The following is a 23,797-nucleotide window of genomic DNA, read 5'->3' on the forward strand; positions in this document are numbered from 1 at the left end:
GTGCCTTAAACAATTTCAAAGACATTTGCTAAAAAGGAAAATATAGAAAAAAATAACAACAAACTTTATATAATCTGAATAAATTATTAGAAAACATACTCTCGAAATAAAAGTAAAACATCAAAGTAGATAAAAAATTGGTCCAATTTTGACCTGTCAAGCTTCAAGGGCTAAGCATTCTCTAGAGGAAAAAACAAAACAAAACAAAACAAAACAAAACAAAAACATTGAAAGGCTCCCAGCTTCTTATTACCAAAAAAAATCTCAAAAGTTATTAATAAGTCTAATATATCTGACATATGTTATACAATTAAAAACATATTAGAACCAGCTATCTATAACAATCAATATGCCCCCCTTTTCTGAAGTCAGCTTTGAAATGTGTTCAATATTTACAGCTCATCAGAATAAGAATTTATCTTCCAAGTCTTTAAAACTCACACAACTTAACATAAAACTTTCTTGAAACAGATTTAAATTAACTAGGCATTCAAAAATTTTGTTTGCATTTCTGCAAGGAAATGACCAACTCATTATGTGACAATTATCTTTTTAAAGATAAAAAGATGGCTTAGTTGAAACAGGCTATCCAAAATCTAAGCCTATTTTTCACTAGCTTATTATTTACAGGCATGAAAATAAGTATTGTAAAAGTCTTCTTGATTATTAATATTATTATATGATAATTACTAATTTTTTAATTGATTTTTCTACTTTATAATTTGACATGCTTCTTCCTAGTCTCCCTGGCTTTAGAAAATTGAGAAGAACATAAAGTATTTATTTAATTTTAAAAGTGTCTGTGGATTACTGGAGACCAAGTATAGGGAAGAATATATACTTGCTGTTCATTGAGATTTATTTAGTCTTTGTTTTCCAAATAACTCTCACGGTTCCTCTAACAGAACTCTGCTCAGGAACACTCACCGACACTACTTCAAAAGGAAAGCATCTCTCAAAGAGCTTTCTAACCACGTAGTAATAACTGACAGCATCACATAAAATCAGAAAGTTGGAAGAGACCTGAGCAGACAATCTCTGTACAATGGAGAATCACTTTACTAATAGAGTTATTGCCATCATACACATATATGTGTAGAGACTAATAATCAAACATATGGTTCCTCAGAGCTAGAGAGAGAAATTGATCACATTGTTTTTCTTTCATCTCTATGGGCATAGGATATATGTGGTGGAACATGAACCATCATTGTCTCAGCCTTTCTCTCATAACGGTGGGTGTCTATCATGGAAGAGACCCAATAAGTATGACCATGAACACAAGATTCATGATATATATCAACTAGCAATCATCAGCCACTCTGTAAGCACATGGCTCAATCTACAATAAAATCCTTCCATTCTCCCAAAAGATATTTAATTAGTTTATACTCATGAATATTAACTAGCATCTGATTCAGGCAGCAATCTGATTCCAAGTGAGAGGTGCCTAGCTGCTTCTTTTCCAGTTGTCTCTCCTCTTTTGGATTTTAAGCTTGTCCTCAGCAGAAACTAGACCTCTTGAAAGTCATTTGCAGAGAAGAGCTGGCTGGAGCTTTCCCCAGCTGCCCTCAGCGGTACAAGCTGTACCTGAGAGGGAGCAAGGGAGCAATGAGGAAAGCTCAAGTCCTTGGCAGGCTTTCAGAGAGCCCCAGCGGCTCTGCATCCAGAACCTTATCAGGCTGCGGCATAACACATGATGCCTCTTTCCCCTCCCAAGGAGTACAATCTGACAGTAAGTGCCCTCAGGACACCTCAAATGTGCTCAATGCCTATCTGGCAAGATGGTTACAATGGAGCCAAAAGATCTGCCGGTTTCATATAAAAGACATAATCTCTCTCTCAAAAAAGCTTCAGCTGCTAAACCACTGCAAAGGAAAGAAAAAACAAAACAAAACTAAAAGACTGCTATTTCTCTCCTTTATTAAGAAAACTGTATGCCTTTAAAATTTCAATAGTAGTGCCTTTTTCTACACAGCAACCATCAGATGATCTTAAACACCTGAAAAATGTTATGCCATTCCCATATTAGAATCTTTTTTCAAGCTAGCAGAACAGAATGGAAACAAGAGCCAGAAAAAGGTTAGTTACTCTGTCACCCAAGGTCGCACACCCAAATCTTGACTCAAAAGACTGAATTTCCCTTCTCTGCTTTCTGTCTGGGCTCTGTACTCCCCTTACTGAATAGTGTTCCCTCTAGTCCCCAGCTTGGCATCACACAAAAACACAGGCGTTTCGACAATGTGCTCTAAGATCAGGACCGTCAGTAAGGAGAAACCAGGCCCTGGCAGTTTTTGTCTAAACATTTCAACATAACAATCTATACATAAACCGATATCTTTCTGTTTATGAAGATTAAGCTCTGAAGCCTTCTAATTTTAGTGAAATTCAGTAAAGAGGAAAAACAGCAGTTTTGATCAATCAGAAAAGGAACATATATATTTTCTAAATTAATTGTATAATAGACATATATCAAGTTAAGAGTTAAGTACTAAATTGTAGGCAATTTAACATACACTTCAGACATTCTTTTAAAACATGAAACATGAAAATAACTTCATGAAAATTACGCAACAAGCTGATCACCACTGTATTCTAAAATAATATATTGTATAATTTTCATGTTCGGAAGTAAAATATTACTTATTCTATACCGATAACATCCACTTAAAGCATTTTAATATCTTACTCTTTGGATAATTAAACATAGTCCATTAATTGTACATTTATGCATAAGATTAATATAATAGCTTAAGTTTACCTGTTCTCGAGTGCAATGTAAGAAGTAGTAGAAACTGCAGAAACCCGGCAAACATAACAGCAGCATCGGAATGGTTAAATAAATGCTACTGGCATCAAATCACTAAATTCTAGCTAGCAATAGCAGTAAATCCACAACACAATAGAAAACCCACCCAAATGCAAAAGAAATTTTACATAAAATTCCATGTGGTCCTTGAATTCTAAATCAAAACCAAAAAAAATCCTGCAGTGTCCAACATTATACAATGAGGACACTAAACAAGACCATAAGTGCTGCTGTCATCAAAACATCTCTGCAGTGTACAGATTCTCATTGATTACTGCATTAATCTATAGTGCACAGTGCTATACTAACGAGGTTCCCACTGTAACAAACACCAAAGCTCTAGTAGGTCTGTAATTAACCATTTCCTGAAATAATGCACAGAAGATGCTACCTCCTTGTAGGCAGAGACACAAAATGCTGTGGTCCCTTAAAGCTAGCACAGGAGAAAAGACTCAGACAGATGCTTGAAGAGCTCCTCCTATTACTCCCCCACCACACACACTCCCCCCAGTGACACTGCACTGAGATAGCCATGGGCTAAGATGACAGAGTCGAGGAGACCCCTGCTGGCTTGTGGACCACAGAAAACTCACCTGAAATGACTGGGCCCCATTATCACTCACCGGCAATGGCCCTACCAAGCCCTCTGTAACAGATCATTTCCCCTGCAGTTTCTCTATCTGAGAGATCTTACTCAGCCCAATGACAACTGGCATAAGGAAGCAAAAAGCAGGAGTATGGGAGTGATTGTTGGGAACAAGGACAAAAGTGTTTCTTCAGGCTGTTCCGGTATGGCCAGCCTAGTGCTCTAGTGGCTCATCTCCAGAGGGCAAAAGGACAACCCCAAATAGGTTTTGCCAGGGAGTGGTGGGGGGATCTCATATTTCCAATATTTTAAAAGATACAGATCTTTGATGACTGTAGAGTAACAATTCATAGTCTAATTTTTTTTCCACTGAGACACAGAATTATTACTCTCTATTATGAGAACAAAACAACAGAAACAATAACAAAATTAGTTGATGTGAAATTATGTCACTTCCCCAAATTCATTTTTTATCACAGTACATAATTCAATTTCCAGAAACAACAATGAACAATGATACACTACTCTAATCCACTAGGGGATATTATTGAAAAGTAGAGGCAGACTGCTTTTAGTTTGCCTTAAAAATGAAATGATCAAATGATAATAGCGGAAGAATAAAAAAACCATCATTCGTTTATTTAAACAAAATGTACTGTGTTTACTTAAATCATATATACTTATAAAAAACAATTATCTGATAAGAAAAAAATACTGAAACATAGATCATCTCATCATCACCAAACCAACAGCAAAATATCACCCTCAAACAAGCTGAATAATTTGAATGTTTAAATAACATGCTTTTAGTCTCCATTTAGTCTTCACATTTTCTTTTCCCCAAACTTCCAGCTTTAAACCAGCTTGAATCAAAACTGGCCAAATTGTTGCTGGGAAAGAGAAAGGGAAATAAATATTAACTGAATCACTGTTATGTGCCAAATATTGCACTAAGTATGTTAATTTTATTTAATTCATTTATTTCTCACAAGCACATTGCAAAATCAGTATTACTTAACCTATGTTACAGATGAGGCTCAGAAAAGCTAATTAACTTGTTCAAAGTCACATGGTTTATAAGTAGTAGATTTGGGAATTGGACATGACTTTGTCTGACTGAAAGGCCATGCATGAGCTTTTCACTACACCATGGAAAGTAGGAGCTACTGTCATCATTTCGGTAGAGTACCTCAAAGTTGTGCCAGTTTTTGTCATAGTGCTAGTGACTTGGTGTGAAAAACTATGGTGATGCAGGAGGTACCTACAATCTGCTGCCTCAATTTTGCACATTTGGGGCCAGTGAGGATTCTCCAAGCCACTTTGGGGGGCCGAAGTCTTATGCTTGCTGAATTTAAATTTCTTTTACTATGGCACTGTTATAAAGAAGAAATACAAATGTCATCGTCTAGGGATAGAACTGCTGGCCCAGCAACTATACTGAAGAGAAATGATGAAAGGAAAGTCGAAACTTTCAACAATCAATTTACCAATTTCCCCTAGTTGAAACTGGCAGCATATAATTTTATTTGATTGAAATTTATGAATCTATGGATCTTATAACCAATGTAGGCTAAGCCAACAGAATTAAAACATTTTAATACACTGTATGTAACTATATTGTGCCTGAATTTGGAGACATTTCCTTTTTGTATATGTTTTCTCCTATTTCTTTCTTCTCGTTTGTATCCTGGAATGGGCTTATTTCAAATTATAAAATCATTTTGAGTGTTGTTAACCTAATATCTATCCCTCATTTCATCTCATGAATTTATATTAATTTGGTATAATTACCTTGAGTTCCTTGAAGTGCCCCCATATGAGGAAATTTGTCAAAGGGTAACAAATTTTATTTCTAACTGAAGATACTTGATAAACCAAATGAGGTCTCCGAAATGGGACACACAGATTTCATAAACACAGAATCAAAACAGAGAATATTAGAAGGGGCTAATGTTAAACTTATTTTAAAATACCCTTTCCCTCATTTCTAGATACCACATATTCTGAGAGCTTATGCATAGCAGTTAGCATTATTCACTGAGGTCATTGTCCATATATTAGCAGGAAAAAAGATCCTGCTATTTTTATTTGTTAATTCAGAAATTTATATTAACAATATTTACTTACTTAAAATGTTTTTAGCATGCTGTCAATTTTGAACCACATATATCCCTCCTTGGGGGGTCTATCTTTCACAGCCATTCAACTGTGATTCCACAGCTACTTCAAAGACCGGGAGACTGATTTTCCTTGGGAGAGGACACGTATAACCTAACATCAATTCATCAATTGCAATTTAGAGTCTGCTTCACATATGCCATTTGACCTTGAAGTACTATGATCTAGGTCAAGGGCTGTGTTTGTTGGAAAGGTTTCAGCTCTTTCAGAAGAACCAAGAATCCATTATTTTGAAAAAGTGACACAAACTTCCCATTTTGGGACTTGTTTTCCACTAATGATGACTCCAATATGTCATATATTTTTCATTCTTTATATTAGTATGAGATAGCAAAACTTGCAATACATTGATCATAAATAAAACTCATGTACAATTAAGCAACTTGCTATAGTTTTTTCCTTATTTACAGAGAACATTGACATTTTAATCTCTAAATCTTTCATGAATTGTCTATTTTACCAGAAAATAAACCATAAATATGACCGATCATCTTATAATTTTTAAGGCTATATGGTAAATCTAATACTATCTTTTCAGAGAAAAAGACTGAAGATAAAGTTGGTGGCTATAAACTTTGCTCTGTTGAGAATATGGAACAAAATAACTCTACACCTGATACATACAAAATTGGAAAAATAGATAGAGAGAAATTGTTAAATATAGATTTGTGTCCAATTGGAAATAACAATGAAGTGGGATTCCCATGCCCCAAATTCAGCACCTTACCAGCACCTGCTCGTCGGGCCTTGATTGTTTCCTCCTCAGAATCAATAGACCTCACTTCTTCCCACCCTCCTGAAGAGACAGGTATCCCAGAAGCACACATGCCAGCAACCTTGAAAAGAAATCCAGCTTGGGGATTTTCAGCCTTGCTTTCAAACAAATTCAAGATCTCATGTAAGAGGAGCGCAAGTGCCTCCTCTACCACCACAATAACCCTTGGGTCAGGAGCCGCAGAAAACGGAAACTGAAAGAAAATATTGGTGTAAGCATAAGAAAGTCTCTTTGCATGACTGACTCAGGTCATTGCAGGCACTGGGCAGCTATGCAAAGGACTGCTTGGATAAAATACCTTACGCAAGCCTTAGTGGGCCTGGTGGTGTGGAGACTGGTAGCATTTACTGAGGAGAAGCATATTGGCATCTCTGTTGGGTTTTAACCAGATCCACAGGGTTCAGGAAATAAACTCTCTGCCAGATGACACTATGCTCCTAGCCATTCCTTCTGTTTACGTATCCCCCAAATTACTCTAACTAGTGTCCTTTCTCCTGCTGTGAGCTTATTTGTGGAGAGGGCTAAATAAAGGATTTTCATGACAACAAAATGGCCATTAGCCCATAGGATGATTTCTTAAAACGTAATTCTTCTGCTTTTGTTCAGTACTATTAAAATTAATTAAATGAGAGTATTATTATATCTTTGATTTCTTAAGAAAAAATATGTTTTGTTTCTTTCTGAAGAAATATTTGAAATTAGGCTTTGTACATATTATACATTTTTATCATGTAGACTTTTTAAAGATAGATTCCCTCTTCCTATTGCTGTATTTTCCTAGCAGAAGCAAATATACATAATTTTTGCTCTGAGGTTTTTTTCCTAGTATATATGACATGGTACAATATTTCAAGGCTATAAGGAACTATACTCTTTTAAATGGGATGCATACTCCTATTTTATGAAAAAAAAATAGAAACAATATTTTTCTTCTACCATAACTTAGTCTTTCATTAAAACAAAGAGGTACATGAGATTTTAAGTTTATCATTCTGTAGGTAATCATTACTTTTTTTGGATTTTAATACACAATATTATAAGTAGTACAAATAATGTATATGCATGTACATGTATTTTACACTTCCTAAAGCATATTTATATGCTTCAAAACAAATCTGAAAGGTGACCAAGATGGGTAGCATTACAAAGGAATCAACCATTTACAGAAACAGACATAGAATATTTACCAAGACTCAAATGTCCGGGAAATTAAATTCCTAAATCACCAACCTAAGGCTTCCAGTTCACCAAACTTTTATTTTCAAATTAAATTTCAGTACTACTATAAGAGCCAGAAAGTGCAGATAAAACTCATTATAATCAAATGCCAATACTGTTAATGTTGAAATATTAATCACATACAATTACTCTGGAAATTAATTTTTTCTCCAAAATCCTAGAAATTAGTACAAAAAAAATCTGATTTCAAATCACAAATATCTTACAAGTACACTTTGAAGTAATAATCAATACTGTATTGAATTTCTAAGTTCCATATAATATCAGTATATTAAGGAAAAGGTACTGAGATACTATACAGTAAATGTTATATTATTTCTGAACTCTTCTCAAATACGTTCAAAAGTTGAAAAAAATCTCTACTCATCTATAGCTGATTTGTTTGTATAATATTCTCTGCTGCTCACAATCATATCATAGAAAAAAACAAGGTATACGCCCACATAGACAAATATACTGAGTAATTTTAAATAATGACGTTGTCTAAATTATAAAATCTTGATGGGATGTAAATAAAGGTTCTGATTCTCTATGGGGCTACAGACTGAAGACTGTCAGGTGGAAAAAACACACTGCTGCTGTACTGCCTGGCTTTATCTGCTTGGTGAGCCATGCTGTATGATATTAAAATATTGGCACATAAGAATCAATGGCAAAACAAACTGGGCAGAAGAGAGTGAATCTATTATCTTCAGTCTATACATGTGTAAACCCTATATTCTCTTAGTGAAATCAAGATTCTTATTCTTTATAACCAGTAGTAGAATACACTGTTAGTGAAAGGTTATGGCATAACACAAATTCAGGTTCAATGTACTTCTTCTGAGAGATGTTTTCCTTGACTAAACCCAACCCACATGGATCTCTTCACTGTTTTTCATTTCCCTGTAGGTCTTAAAAGAAGAGTTATACATAGGACTTTATTCTGGTATTCCTTGCAAGTTTTATTGATCCCTGCATGCATGCAGGGAGCATAATTTCTTTCATCTAACAAATATTCTGAACATTGAATATACTAAGCACTACAGTAAAGTGAAAAGGAGCCAGACCACGTCTCTGCCTTGAAGGTTTAAATGATATTATTACTCTCATATTATAGATGAAGAATCTGTGGCTTAGATATAATAACTGACATATCTAGTCAGTGGCAGCATGGGAATTTGACGTAAAAATAACAATATAATCAAAGTTAATCTTGCTTTAGATCTCAATATCTTTAAGTCTGGGAATTAACTTTTACCTAGTATCTAGTACAAGACTGTGTTCTTAGTGATTTGTGATTGAGGCAAATAAGCCTACGCCAAGTAAAATACATAGGCTTCAACAGGCTGAGGTCCTTCACGAGACTCTAGTCTAATTTTACCATGCCTTGATCTCAGAACACGTTTATGGAGATGTTAATGGACGGTTTAGAATAAAAGGGATCCTGATCAAATCTGTTCAGGACACAATGCATAGTGTATTATTTTCTGCAACATTCACAATGTACATTAACATTAAATGTGGTGAGAAGTCCTGCATTAAGGAAATTTTTAGCTATGGTTAGCACTGGCCAAACTTATTTAAGCACAAACACTTATTACTGGTGGCACACTAAACCTATTACTGCCTTGCAGAGATACTGGCTGGAGAAATTCTTCATTATTGATATGATTTATTTTGATTTGCTAAGATATTCCAAGAAAAAAGGAAAGGAAGGAGGGAAGTATTGGATTCCATTTCATAGATTCAGAGTTGATGTTCAGGATCTTGTAGTTTTTGGGGGTAGTTTCTGTAATAACAGGCACTGTTCCACACTCTGTTCTGTCACTGGGATATCTGTGATTCTGCTGTCACAAGGCACTAGCTGAGCTTTCTCTTTCCTGACCCACATGGATATGCTTCTGTATCAAGGTCTTCTATTTATTCAGTTCTACATAATCACGCTGAAGCAATTGTCTTGAAGGATTCTAAGCTACAAACAAACAAACATAAATACATTGTCCAAATTCTAATTGTATATATCTAGACACAGAATAAACCAGTAGTCAAACTACATCTAGAGGAATTTGCGGAGTAATGGTAACATTAAAAAATACAAGGTTAGTTCTAAAGACATGAGAATGAATGACATATTATGATTTGGGAAATTAATATATTTAATTCAATTTTTTTTCCAGGATTGAGAGCTTCTTTCATACTTGCAATTTCCTGAGTTATAAGGCTGTAACCTATCATATATCAGGATTGATAGGTTTCCCACAACGGTGTGTTGGATAACTCTGGCTATAAAATGTCTAGCCTGAGAAAGTCGAAACGGTAAAACAAACAAACAAAACAAAACAAACTCAAAGAATTTGATGTTAGCAAGGGGCTCTGCATCCAAAAATCACTCTGAAATTCTGAAACACAGGTATGGGAATTATTGTTTTCAACTTGTACTACTGAAATCCTTTTTAGGATATAAATGAATATGGGTACCCTATGAGATATCTTTATCTCCCAGTGTGTTAGAGGACAAGCATGGGTGAAAGGGATCTTTTAAGAATTTGTCATTACCACTTGCCTTAATCTGTGTTATCTTCCAAACTAGAAAGTCCTAGGTATTACAGACCCTGATCCAATCACCTGGAGAAACTGAGGTAATACTGGTTTTAGAATAAAGGAGACCAGAGCAGCAAATATGTCAAAATGTCAGATAGTGGCAGGATATGGGTCATGGTGAAGGAGAGAACATTTCAGAGAGGATCTTGTTAAGAAAATTATAGAAAAAGATTGTACTAAGAAAAGAAGATTGAAGAAGAAAAGAAAAGGTAAGTTGGTATTATGGATAGTGATTATTTTGTAAACCTAATTCACCTACCACGAGATATTTCCTATAGGAGATCTAGCAAAGTTAAGACAATTTGAAATCAAGAGCTTTTCATGGTGCTGAGATATTTAAAGGATAATAAAAGTTGACCATTTCAGCCTAAAGCCTGGTGCAAATGCTTTGGACGTTACTGCACTTCTTTGTAAAAGACAGAAACCATGTCAAAAGAAAAAGGAATCCAATAGATTAAGCCAAACTATTGGCTCTCTGAGTGCCATTTCTTAGCACTGTCTGTTCTTTGTATCTTAAGTCATTGATTACAGAGGATTGAAAAGGCTTTTGAGCTTGAAACTAGATAGAGAAGGTATTATAAAATGAGGTATCTCTGACCAAGGGCCAAATTTTATGTTAATTTTTTGTTTGGGGATTAAATCATGAGGTAGGCAATAGAAAGTCAGCTTACAAAATCTACCTAAGGAAAAGAAAGAGATTCAATTTCTTAGATGAGATTTATCATCTTTTTTTACTCAGGGTTGAGACAGAAACAAGGTTTCCATTTATCCGAGCTGAACGAAGTTTAATAGGAATCCTCCTTTCATGGTGGGGGAAGTACTCTGAGTGTCATGGACTTATGCACAGACATCAGTTCCAATTACCTTCCTCTTACAAGGGCAAAACTGCCTCTCATGTCCCTATGTTATTTCATAACCCAAGCCCTAGACACGTCTTGATTCAACCTGAGGTGTTGCTGAAATATCACTTCCTATATTTAGGGATTTGTTTTTCCCTATATTTAGGGATTTCATTTCTGGCACTTGGAGATCTCTCTCAACTCTTAACTATCACAAACATATTTTTAAGCAATAAATAGAAGAATACAGAACAGAAATTTTATGGGTACACGATATTCCTTTAACTAGTGCCTTGTAACAAAAAAATTAAGCTAGATTCCAATTTTTATATTACAAACACTGTTATAATAAAAAATGTTTACCTATACCCATCATAGTGTTTATTCTACCAAGACACTCTTTGAGATGCAATCGTGTTTCATAAACTAAACACAAATAGGTATATTAGATGTAAGGATTCTGTTAATAAATTGTAAAAATTATTCATCAATTGGTCTACAAACAATTTCTTACATGGTTTCAATTCCAAACATCTAAATTTTAGAGTCTGAGCAATTTTAATCACTATTCCAACTCTCCTAATTAATGAATAATACAAGGTCTTTATGATGATGCTTAATTTACCTTATAGTTTCCCAAAGGTTCTTAATCTTTAACCAGATTTATGGTTTCCCAAAGAAACTCTTCTCTCCGAAGCACTTAGAGTTTTGAGGGGATTACACCAACTAAATTTTCAGCTCTTTCCTTCCTCATCATTCAGTTCTCCCTAAATTATTTTTGTTTCTCACTATTGATGTTACTGATGTTGTTTGTAATCCACACTAGTATTTCTTCTGTGGACAAATGAATTTTTTCTCTTTCATAAAAATGTATACTGTCATTGTCTAGTAGTAGTAATATTGTAGTTCTTTTTTATAGTTCAAAGAATTAATGTCCAAATTACTAAAAATAACTAAAAGAAAAGAGATTTTTGAGAACATAGTAGTAAGCTGCAATCACACAAAAAACAAAGTAAATTATTTCTTGTCATCTATGAAGAGGTACCTATTGATTTAAGTACTTTTCCCAAATGCTTGATTTATTAAATCAATAAACTAAAGGGATGTACCAAGAATTAGAAGACTGGAAAAATTACCCTTTTCCAAACCCAGTTACCCTCAACTATACTTTTGGATATATCTTTTCTACATATTCAAATATATAATTTATTAGTTTCTTTTTTTTTTATAATTTGTTCCACAAATTTAAAAAAATAGAGGAAAATCCAACAGTGTACAACTTAATCCAACAACTATATTTCTATGTATGTAACTATAAACTATCACTTTATTAAGTATAAAATTGGATATAAATGCAGAAACATATCTCTACTTAAACTTACAATTAATTTCCTTCAGGAAAAGACATAAACATGCAAACATTAAAAATAAAATTAAATAGTTCAAGAAAACGACAGAAGAGGAAGTGAAATTTGGCCTTAGTTTTAAATCACAGCTAGAGATGCGAGAGCATTTAAAGAATAACAAATGTTGGAGAGGATGCGGAGAAAAAGGAACCCTCACACACTGCTGGTGGAACTGCAAATTGGTAGAGCCACTATGGAAAACAGTATGGAGGATACCATATGTCTTGTATCCTTATAAGAAGAAGAAATTTCAACACGCACAGAGGAAAGGCAATGTGAAGACTGAGGGAGAAGACAGACATCTACGAGCCAAGAAGAGAGGCCGGAAACATATCCTTCCTTCATAGCCTTCAGAGGGATGCAAGCCTGCCATCATCTTGATGTTGAGTTCTAGCCTCCAGAATTTTGAAAAAGTAAATTTGTTGTTTAGGTGATTCAGTTTGTAGTACCTTGTTATGGCATCCCTATGAAAACTAATGCAACTATTATGTCATTTCACACACACCAGGCTCAGAAAAATTTACTAGAATTAGAATTAGATCTGTCCTTCAGTAGGGAACAGGTGCTTTTAAAAAGACCCAAGTATAGAAGTTCAGCTCAGTAGGTAGAACAAGACACTCAAAGAAGACGGTTACAGGCAATAACTATTAAATCTAGAATAGTCAAGCAAATCAGAGATGCCCCATAATGTATGAAGAAGAATGATACGGGAGGTAATATCTAGATTTCCAGTATGGCAGTTGGCATCAGGGACGTCAGTATGTAGGAATCCAGCTTCTAACTCCTGGATGGGGATTGGCGAGGGCAAAGTAAAGTTTTAGTTCTAAAGGGACTTGGGTGACAGAACTGGACTCAATCACAAGGATCCAGGGACATAGACCTAATAACCAAAATAAGGCACAAATCTGAGGCCTGTTCGCAGAATATATTAGAAGCCAGATTGCTAGGACTGGGCCTAGACGGCAGACCAGCAAGTAGCAGGACTGAGCAAACACTATTCCTCAGAGGGTCTGGCTAGAGCAGAGGACAGGATGAGACCCAAGTTCTTCCAGCTGCAAGGAGAAAATGGCTCCAGGGGCAGGGAATCAGGCAGACCTTAACACTCACAATGTTTCTTCTCTGTTCAATAGTGTGTGAAAGGACAGATTTTTGTTTGCTTACGAAGTCTCTCTGAGGTGGAAGATTCTGTTATTCTGTTAAATTGAACCAAAAGTAAGGACAATCTTTTCATTCACAGGATAAAATGGGTCAAAAACACTGCAGTATGATTTTGCATTTTAAAAAGATACTGAAGAACAACTTACTAAGATAAAATAGGTAGTACTGAACTCTTCAATATCAAATATTTTTCTAAATGTGCTTTGAAGCATACCTGTTTCCTCTTAAAATGACCTTCAGTTATACATCTTCTAAAACATTATATATTAAAATTGGAAGCATATATTACATGTAAAATCGCATGATTATTTTTGAAAATGCAGTCCAGATTTTAATTTAGTTTCTCCTGATTCAAAAATAGAAATCTCTTTCAGATGTAACTAAATGACTAATATTTCTAGCTATGGATTAATTTGGGAGAAATATTATTGGGCATAATCATGTTAGATTTACAGACTTAATTTCTTTTCTTTTTATAGAACTTCTTTTTAGTCATAACTCCTGTTTTAGAATCAAAGAGATTTTTTTAGTCATTTATAAATTAGGCAGAAATTGTAACTCTGAACAAAGTCATCTTCTCACCATGATGATTTCCAAAATTTTCTTAATGCATATTCTTAGAAATTAGAAATTAGCATGGTAGCTCAGACCACACACACACACACACATACACACAAACACACACACACACAGTTGTTTATGTCCTCTCAATCCCTTCCTAAATTTTAAATTGTACAGAACAGCTAATGTCTATTGCATATCTACTGTAAGAAGTTAGTTCTCAGACCACCTCTAAGGCATTTAAACTGAAACATCTAACACCCTAAATTATGCCTCTTTCTGTAGTTTGAACGAATTAAACTTAATCTTTCCCTCAGCAATATAAAACAGTCTCTCTCTTTTTTTTTTTTTATGTCTATTCTCATCTCTGTCCTTGTAATATCAATGAAAATCCGGCCAGACAGAACTGTTGGGAATTGTGCTAAAGGTCAACCTACCAAATGCTGGTCCAGCAATCTCTTTCCTCTTCATAGATTAAGAGGGCAAATTAAAGAAGAAACTTGGTTAAAGGTTAAAAAGTGGGGGTAGAGGTCTACTAAACTTTGCTCATCACCCTCTGTGTGAAATGGGCCAAGGCAGTACACGGCAAAAGAACAAAAGAAATTAGGTACACTCTTCTGAAAGAGCTGCTAAGGGCAGAGACTATGCTCTAATCTATATTTTCTCAAAGCCTGGTAAGTGCCTGTCATATAGTAGGAATTCAATGAAAGAATAATTAATGTATAAAAGGTAAAAGAGAAGCCAATGCTGTTACATTTTCATATGGATCCATTGCTGTTTTGAGGTTCTGGTGGCTAAGATGCCACTTATGAATGACATCAAAACTGGTTACTTAATTTAATAAAGGGAATGTTAAATAGCATTTTTTGTGTTTTCATATTTTAAAAGATAAATTAATGCACGCACATGATGAAAACTAAAATAAATATGGGCTTGAGATGTAGTTATAATAATTCATTTTCCCTCATGTCCCTTCTGCTCATACTATCAATTGCATTTCCCAAACTTATTTTTAAATATTTATTTTTTTAGTTCTTCTAATGGAGAGTATTCTAATTTTTAAATAATTTACCTCTATACATCGACTGGTTTATTTGGGATGTTAACCATTGGTTTTTAATTTTAAGATATTATCTCCAGTTAAAACTAATTAAAGAAGAAATTTTAGCTCACTTTATTTACTTCCTTTGTTTTCAAAAGCCAAAAGTTTTACTTCTTTTACATTTCTACATTTAAATACACTTAATCCTCTGTTAATTGCCCTAAGATTTGAACAGGATATTTTATCTATTGAACATTTTAGATGAGAATATTCGTGTGCTGAGCAGCTCTACCTCACCCAATCTTTTCATCTCTCATATCAGTCAGTTTCCATTTATTTTGACATGGACAAAATAGTTATATTCAATTGTGTAAACAAATATAAGTATTCAACATGAAAGGCTTTTTTTCTAAAAATTGAAACCAGTAAGTCATTACTATTTTATTACATGTAAACACTCCAGAACAAAGTAAAAAATAATAATGTGAAAAAGTTAAATTTCTGTTTCTAGAGATGAACTGTCAGGTTTCCTGTTTGCTCATAAGAAAATTTACCTCGGTTAATAGTCAACAGGGCTGGTATCAAATAATAATGTCATATTTTTCTTTGTCTTATATGTGAACCATGATTTTCCTTAAGGTTTTTTTTCCTTCCTCAGTGTTTAGTTGTTCTTTATTGGTGAAAAGGACACAACCTTTCTTTACCAGGTTGATGATGTCATGTAACTCAGTCATTATAGATTTCCTGGAATCCACAGCATTCTTGTTAATATAAAAATATTCTTTTTTGGAGCCTCCTGGAAATGACTTTCAGTTTTAATCTGGACAGATTGTTTTCTGCACACGATGTCATTCAGGGATTTCTTCGTATTGAATTCCCAGATTAGCTCTACTATTTCTTCTTTCTCATTTGTTCCACTTTCTAATTATTCTCAGTTTCCTTGAGTATATACATCTTTAAAGAATTTTCTCAGAAGGAAACTGCAAAGTAGATTTTCTGAGAACTTGGAGTTGATTGATGGTTTCCATGTGCATAGAAGTATAGTTTCAAAATAGTTTTGCTCTGAACTTTGAAGGCACTGATCAGTGATAGTCTAGCATCCATTGCTAATAAGAAGTGTAAAAGCAGTTTAACTCTTACTGTTTTGTATATGACTTGGTTTATTTTTTTAATTCCAAAGGATTACAGATTTTTCTTTTTTTTCCTGGCTTCTTTAATGGTGTTGAACTTCCATATTTCACAATTTTGATCTCCAGACTTTGAACATTCCCGGGATTGTAGAGCTTTCTTAGGTCAGTTTCATGATTGCCTCTTTCTGTACCCAGAGCAGTTTATAGGCTTTATATTAGTTTTTATTTTTATGTCTCAGATCAGGTTATTTTAATTCCTGGTTAGGATAATTAACTCGTATCTGCAGGCAAGTTTGTGATTTTGAGTCTACTCATACAGTCTTGTATTTTGTCCAAATATCTCCAACCAAGCACTTTGGAGCTATAGGTTTTGGTACCCAGATCTTTCCCTTCAAGCTTGGTTAATAACCTTAATAATTCAGAAAATATTTTACAAAGAGTATCAGTGTTTTAGGGTAGGAGAGGTGCCCTGGGGTTGGGGTTAGGAAATAAGGATGTAACAAACTTAACTAAGGGTTAGCATTATGTTCTGTTTGTTCTTTAAACACATTCTACTCTTGAATTATCTCTTATTTACAGTGTCAATGTGTCTCCTTGTTTATGTAGATCTTTTAAAATTCATTCTGCTGGCATCCTTCATATTTTGTGTCCTTTCTTGTTCATTTATTTTAAAGACTGAGTACTGGCTGGATTTGTGTGTAGCTGGTGAGAATCTCCATGTTGGTCCTTTTAGCCTCACCGCTCTGGTGGACACTAACACTGTCACGAACATCTATGAATGAATAGAGCTTGTGAGCTGGCAGCCTTCGCTTTAGGATGAATATGGTGTGGAGCACAGGGTTAAGTTCCTAAGGGTTGGAGGTCCCAGAACAGGGAGCACTGACTTCAGGATCTCTGAGTTTTGCTCGGGGAGTTCACTGGATTTCTTTATGATTTTTATCTGGGAATTAAATATTGGGCTGCTTTTGCCGTGTGTAAGGGACTAAAGAGAAAGAGGCAGTGGTAAAAAGAATGAAAAAGAGTATGTGGCTGTTGGTTCTATCAACAAACACTGAACTAATCTGTCAAACTGAAGCTCTCCTCACTTCTTGTTCCACTGAAATTGATGTCTGAGCTTGAAGTCACTGTAAGGTGCCTCAGAGCAGGTGAACTTCTCCTCCATCACCAATAAAAAATGTCATCAGGGCAGGAACTATGGCTATCTGTATACCTATCTATAGCTATATGTGTATATGTGTGTATTTATTTACTTAATCACTGTACCTCTAGGACTTAGTAAAATGTACCTGGAACATAAAAGGTTCTTACAGATATTTTGTTAAATATGTATATCATACAATATTTATGGAACCTCACATACAGATTAATATAGGAATAAATAAATGGCGGCCAAATTGTTAAATCTTAAACCTTCTAAATGTTACAGAAAAAACCACTAGGACTATCAAAAGGATATAAAATGCATTCTTTGCTTTCAAGAAACAGAAGTAAATTAACAACTTCTGGTCAAAATTAAAAGTTCAATGTGAAGGAAGAGTATGCACTGTACTGCTGGAGCCCAAAATGGATACTCCCAATACTTTTAGTTTAATGACTAAAGAATATATAAAGCATTACATGAACAAATTACCTTTGCAACCCGATCGTTGCAAAGGTTTCCAACTCTTGTTCCTGGTTCTCTAATGTTTAAGTTGTCAGGTACCCAAACTTAATAGTCAATAGTTAACACTGCCCACAACCTACACCTTGGTCCCCTGAAACAGTCTTTGTCTTTAGGAAGAGAATTCACATCTGTTATTAAGGGTCCTCAGTATCTCTTCTCAACCACTCACTGCTTGATATTCCTGCAGATATCATTTCTTATAACCAATCCAGATACCACATGCTCCTAAAAGGACTGCTAAGCACTGCCTAGCAGTAACAGACCAGTTAGCTCTTGCTGTACAGGGTGACCTCAAAAGCCACTCATGGCGTGCTTTAAAAGTTCAAAGGCATACTCAACTTGTGTTGTATTTTCTTGGTTTATGCAAAGTCAGCAAGAGCGAGAGGATTAAAAAGAAGGATATCCTGTTATCCAATGCCAGACTCTTCTTCCAGAAGTTCTGTTTGAGAATTTGTACTTTTGAGTTCCTTGCAATTCTAAGTGGCTTACTCCCCTGATCAAACAGCAATGCTTCTATGTTTCTTCTTACAGCTGGCACCATTTCTTTCTCTCCACTATGCTGGCCCCATCTTGTCTCTTTTTTTATTCTCAGCCCTCTTTATTCAATTCCTTGGAGGCACAAATTTTCACTAGACTTTCTCCCAATGAATTATATTATACATTTCATTTAAAATTCAATTGTTATCTTGTAAGCAAGATTTAGTTCATTGTTTTTCTTCTGTATAGAAAGATTCACATTAGTTAATATTTATAAGTTAAGAGACAATAGATGCCCAACTTTTCCCAATTGGCAAAAGCAATGTAACAGCATTCATGTTTAAAACATATGGTAGTTGACCTCAATTTTTAGATAAGCCCACTAGATAGAGCTCATTGTTAATCCCTGTGTGGGTGTTATATGCGTGAGTGGAATTACTCTATATGTCAAAGATTATATTGAATATAAATGCTGGGCTGTCTTCCAGATGTCATTCGATCAGGTTATTCTTTTTGTTAAATGGTTAGATACATAGCAAAATTATGTCAACGTATCTTGAAGACATGTCTCTTTGAAGCATTTATTAAACTGTATTTCATTGTGTAATCATTCTTTATTGCTTAATTCTCTCAACAGAATGCAAGCTCCATGACAGCATGAAACACACTAATCTTTTTTTAAACCTCAGTTTATCCACTGGAAGTGCTAAATACATATTTGCTAATCAATATACAAACTCAGCATACGAATATCAATTACAAAAATAGTATACATATATTAAGTAGTTACCCTATGTCAGTGCTATAATCTGAATGTTTGTGATGCCCCCCGAAATTTATAAATTGAAATCCTAACCCCCAAAGATGATGGTATTAGGAGGTGGAGCCTTTGAGAGGTGCTTAGGTTTTGAGAGTGAAGCCTTCATACATGAGATTAGTACTCTTAAAAAAGAGACCCCAAAGAGCTCCCTAGTCCCTTCCACCATGTGCGGAAACAGAGAGAAGGTGCCAGCCATGAACCAGGAAGAGGGCCTTCAATGGAACTTGACTATGCCGGAAACCCTGGTCTTGAACTTCCTAGCCTGCAGAATGATGAGAATTATATTTCTGTTGTTCATAAATTACCCAGATTGTGGCATTTTGTTATAACAGCCTAAACAGACTAAGAGAGCCAGGCATTGTGTTAAATGTTTAATTTATGTGTGTAGCTGATATATTGGATAAGTGAATGCATGGAGTATATAGTAAAAATGCAATTTTAACTTGCCTCTCATGGAAATACTTTTCCTGACTCTGAAACTCACAACATGGCATCCACTCTCTCCTAAGAAGTCTCTTCCCCTTCTCACTCCATTGGAGCCATAAAATATAAACATTTTAAATCTTTTCTTTTAATTTTGTATATATGAGTGATTATCTCACACTCATTGTGATATGAGATATCTGTGGTATAGGAACCACAGACAAAATCAATAGAGGAAGAATGCTGTAGCGTCCTATTTTATATGCATCATCTCATTCAAACCACTTGCAACCTTATGAAGTATAGACAGTCTGATTTCCATTGTGCAATAAGAAAAGTGAGATTTATGAAGGGTCAAGAGTGCTACAGATTATCATGGCTGGTTCCCAAGCTAACCCTTATTAGGCAATGACAGTAACAGTCATTAACAGACATTACTGATTAATAAAAAGTATGTTCTTCAGTGTTTCATTCTGTAAATGTTGAGTCGAAATTTGTTAAAATATCAGAACTGACCAACCATTTTGGGGTAAATTCAAGACATTTATTGAGGAGATTAATTATAAGAGACAACAGGGTGTTTGTATTAGATAGTGGCATGTGTGTTGCCCCTGTATTCCCAAATGAAGAGATTTAACCCCAAATTCAGAGCTATGTATATCCTGAGTGGTCACCAAAGTCCCCAGAATGATAATTCCCAGAGAGAGAAGACAATATGCAGAGGCAATAAGTTCACTTTAAACTGGCTCCATCACTCCAATTACCTATGCCACTAGTCATGTTTCCTTTCACAATCTGTTGTTATTGTAAATAACTCTGAGATTCAATTCTGTCTGATTCCATGCTTATTGTGATTTCTAACACATACTCGGTAAGAGCTGGTAAAGAGTCCTTCATTTAAAGAATAATAAAAAATTATATGTCTATATTTATATATGTATATCTGCATACATACACATACACACATATCTGTCAAGAGTTATCCGCACACCAGTTGAGCACATTCATTACTTGACATTTTATTACTTCAGAGGGGAAAATTATGTGTTTATTAGACTATTAGGGCACAAAAGGCAGCGAGAATCTACTCACCACCTGACTTTTAAAAAGCCCATAAACAATATGCATAAACATAGGCAAAGTGACTTACAAGTCAAACATAAGTCATCAGAAGGATTACATTTTATCAATGTGGTATAGACATTTTCTTATTTCAAACTAAATTAGAAACTCCACCATCTGTAATATCTATTAATGCCTTTATTACTAAATCCCACCATTACCTATCTCGGGAACCAGCCATAATAATCTCCAGCACTCTGTGACCCTGCAAAAGTTACTTAACTTCTATTATATATGTGTGTGTGTGTGTGTGTGTGTATATATATACACACACACATATATATGTATATATATGTATATATATATACACATGTATTATACACATAATATGTATATTATGTATATACGCACATAATTATATGTATGTGTATATAAAGAGAAAGAGAGACCGAGAGAGACAGAGACAGAGAGGGAGATGGGGGGCGTGGAAAAAGGAGAGAGAAAGAGAGTACACCTGAGTGCAGTTTGGAGATAGAAAAGGCAAGAAAACATTTTTATAAAATTTATAATATTTAGTATATACTTTAGAAATTATTCAGTAAGCAAAAAACTATGAAAATAGTCATCCCAGAATATAAATTAAGAAACATATAAGGACCCCAACACTGCAACGAGGATGATGCCCTCCGCCATTTAATTTAGGACCGTGGTCAGTTTAAATCCGAGTGAATCTTCAAAACAAACATAATTTTAATATCAAACAAGTATTTTCTAAACCAGCATTATCTAAAGGAACTTTTTGTGATGATTGCTCTTGAGCACTTGCAATGTGGCTAGCGCAACTGGGGGACTGAATTTTTAAGTTTATTTAATTTTAATTAATTTAAATTTAAATAGCTATGTGAAGCTATGGTGTTGTAGAGCGAAGATTTGGAGGGCGGGGAGAAGGCAGCCTATCACACAATCTTTTAGAAAGTAACAGGTAAAATGAACTTCACTTTCCAAAGTTACTATCCAAAACACAATATATAACATCTGCATGATATAATCTTTGTGATGCAATGTCTTTACAAATTGGATTATTCATCTGAAACTTGTAAAAAGCTAACTCTGTGACTGGAGTATCACACCTCTGAAGTTTAAAAAGAAGTACATTAGCCTTTATCAGGCATAGTTTTGGTTTTCTAGAAGAGAAGCTATTTTTTTCCCCAGACAAATCCACCCCAAAATAATAACTAAAAACACAAGACGTTACTGAATTTCCCAGAATGTCAGAAACCAAAATCATTAAAAACTTTTATAACCCCAAATTGGAGCTTGTGGTTGTTTTAAATCCCACCAAAAACAATCAACCAACCAATCAACCAACCAACCAAACAACCGACAGCAATAACGACAAAAGCTAAAACCTACTGGCAGCCAGGCCGAATATTTTTCCTCCACTTTTATTGGGATGTAATTGACATACTGCTCTGTATAAGTTTAAGTTAAAACCGTATAATGGCTTGACACACCCATATTGAGGAGTGATTACTACAATACATACCTATACATTGAGAAGTGATTACTACAATAAGTAAATATCCATCTCTGTCTAGTTACAAAAAATAAAAAGTTTTTTCCTGGTGAGAACTTTTAGGACCTACACTTAGCAACGTTATAATACACCAATACCGCAGTGATGACTACAGACCTCGTGTACATTACATGCCGCACTTCTAAACCTGGCACACGCACACCACCGGCTCAGCACACACGCACCTCCGAGCCCCGCACGCGCATCTCGGGTTTCAGCGCAGGCGCCTCTAGGAGCCCCGCAGGCACCCGAGCGCGCGGCCGGCGCCGCCCCGTACCTTTCTCGCTGACGCTCTCGCTCTCGAGCTCCACGTCCTCACAGCTGGTGTACTCCGGCGTCGACACGCCCTCCTCCTCCGAGCTGCTCACTGACATCTGCCTCTTCTTGCCTCCCCTCTTGGACCGGTGCGGCTTGGGCGGGGATGGCCGCACCGACTCGGACTGATCAGAGCTCAGCGAGTCGTTCCGCAGCATGGTCTCCACCTTCTCGCGCTTGGCCTTCCGGAGGAGAACGGCCGAGCTGGGGTCCAGGCGGCTCTGCTTCCTGAGGGGCTCCTGGGCTTTGGGCTCCGGGGCTTCCGCGGGGGCCGGCCCATGCCTGGGCGCCGGCGGGCTGTGGTTCGTTAGCGGCTTGGCGCCGGGCGCCCTGGCTTCCGCAGTCCTCTCGGCCGAGTAGGCTCGCGGCGAGTCGGGCGGCGAGGCCCTGGCGGCGGCCGGCGCGCGTTTGCCCGCCTTGCTCTCGGGCGGCGCGGCGCCCGCCTCGGTGCGCGGGAGCGCCACGTCGCTGTGGCGCCGCTCGTGCCTCGCGCGGGACACTCGGGCGTGCATGCGCATCTGCTGCTCCTCCAGCGGCGGTTTCACCGGGTACCGCGCCAGGTTCGGGTCGCTGCGGTACCTGGTCTGGTACTCCTCCTCTTTCCTTTGCTTCTCGTCGTCCGCGGCTTTGCCGTCCTCTCGTTTTTCCGGCACGTCGGGATAGTCCTGGGACCGCCCTTTCTCCAGCCTTCGGCTTTCCCGCCTTTCTTTCCGCTCTCGTTCTTCCATGGCCCCCTCTCCGGGCTGCACTGAGGACTTTGGCACGCGTTTCCGCTCGCTCTTCGGAGCGCCTTTGCCATTCTGCTCTGAGAGCCCTGGAGTCTTCTTCCTGTGATATACAGAGGAACGTCAAGGAGAGCAGTGTGTAAAGCTTAAAGTGAAGACCAGCTCTCCCTATTCCAGATTTAAATCCTTTCAAATAATTAGTTATAATTCGATGTCTAATTAAAAAGCAACATGACGGAACGACATTAAACCTGTATATCTGATTAATTTTCTAAATAAAGCTCTTTCCCATTACAATATGTTCAGGGACTTAAGGACTAGTTTGCACATTTAAAATTCTCTGTGAATTAACTAGACTAGGTAAAAAGCATCAATAAATTCAATAAATGAACAAGTTTTATCCTAACCACTGGCTTGTGAATCAAAGACT

At 36.2% G+C, this 23,797-nt stretch overlaps 1 protein-coding gene across 22 annotated transcripts in view; it reads right to left on the reverse strand.

Annotated features, from left to right (window-relative positions):
- The window catches only part of RIMS1 (regulating synaptic membrane exocytosis 1), a 412,504-nt gene that overhangs the window by 160,296 nt on the left and 228,411 nt on the right, over positions 1-23,797 (reverse strand). For 7 of the 22 annotated variants that reach the window (XM_039853370.1, XM_039853369.1, XM_039853357.1 and 4 more), the window contains exon 1: positions 6,301-7,342. In XM_039853370.1, coding sequence (XP_039709304.1) covers positions 6,301-6,400 — 100 coding nt within the window. In that variant the 5' untranslated portion in view covers positions 6,401-7,342. Of the gene's footprint in view, positions 1-3,402; positions 3,660-6,300; positions 7,343-22,604; positions 23,471-23,797 lie in introns of those variants that run through there. The other 15 variants (XM_039853346.1, XM_039853345.1, XM_039853344.1 and 12 more) reach the window with 7 other exon arrangements.

The sequence above is a fragment of the Pteropus medius genome, unplaced genomic scaffold (assembly GCF_902729225.1).
Source record: "Pteropus medius unplaced genomic scaffold, Ma_sr-lr_union100, whole genome shotgun sequence".
NCBI lineage: Eukaryota > Metazoa > Chordata > Mammalia > Chiroptera > Pteropodidae > Pteropus > Pteropus medius.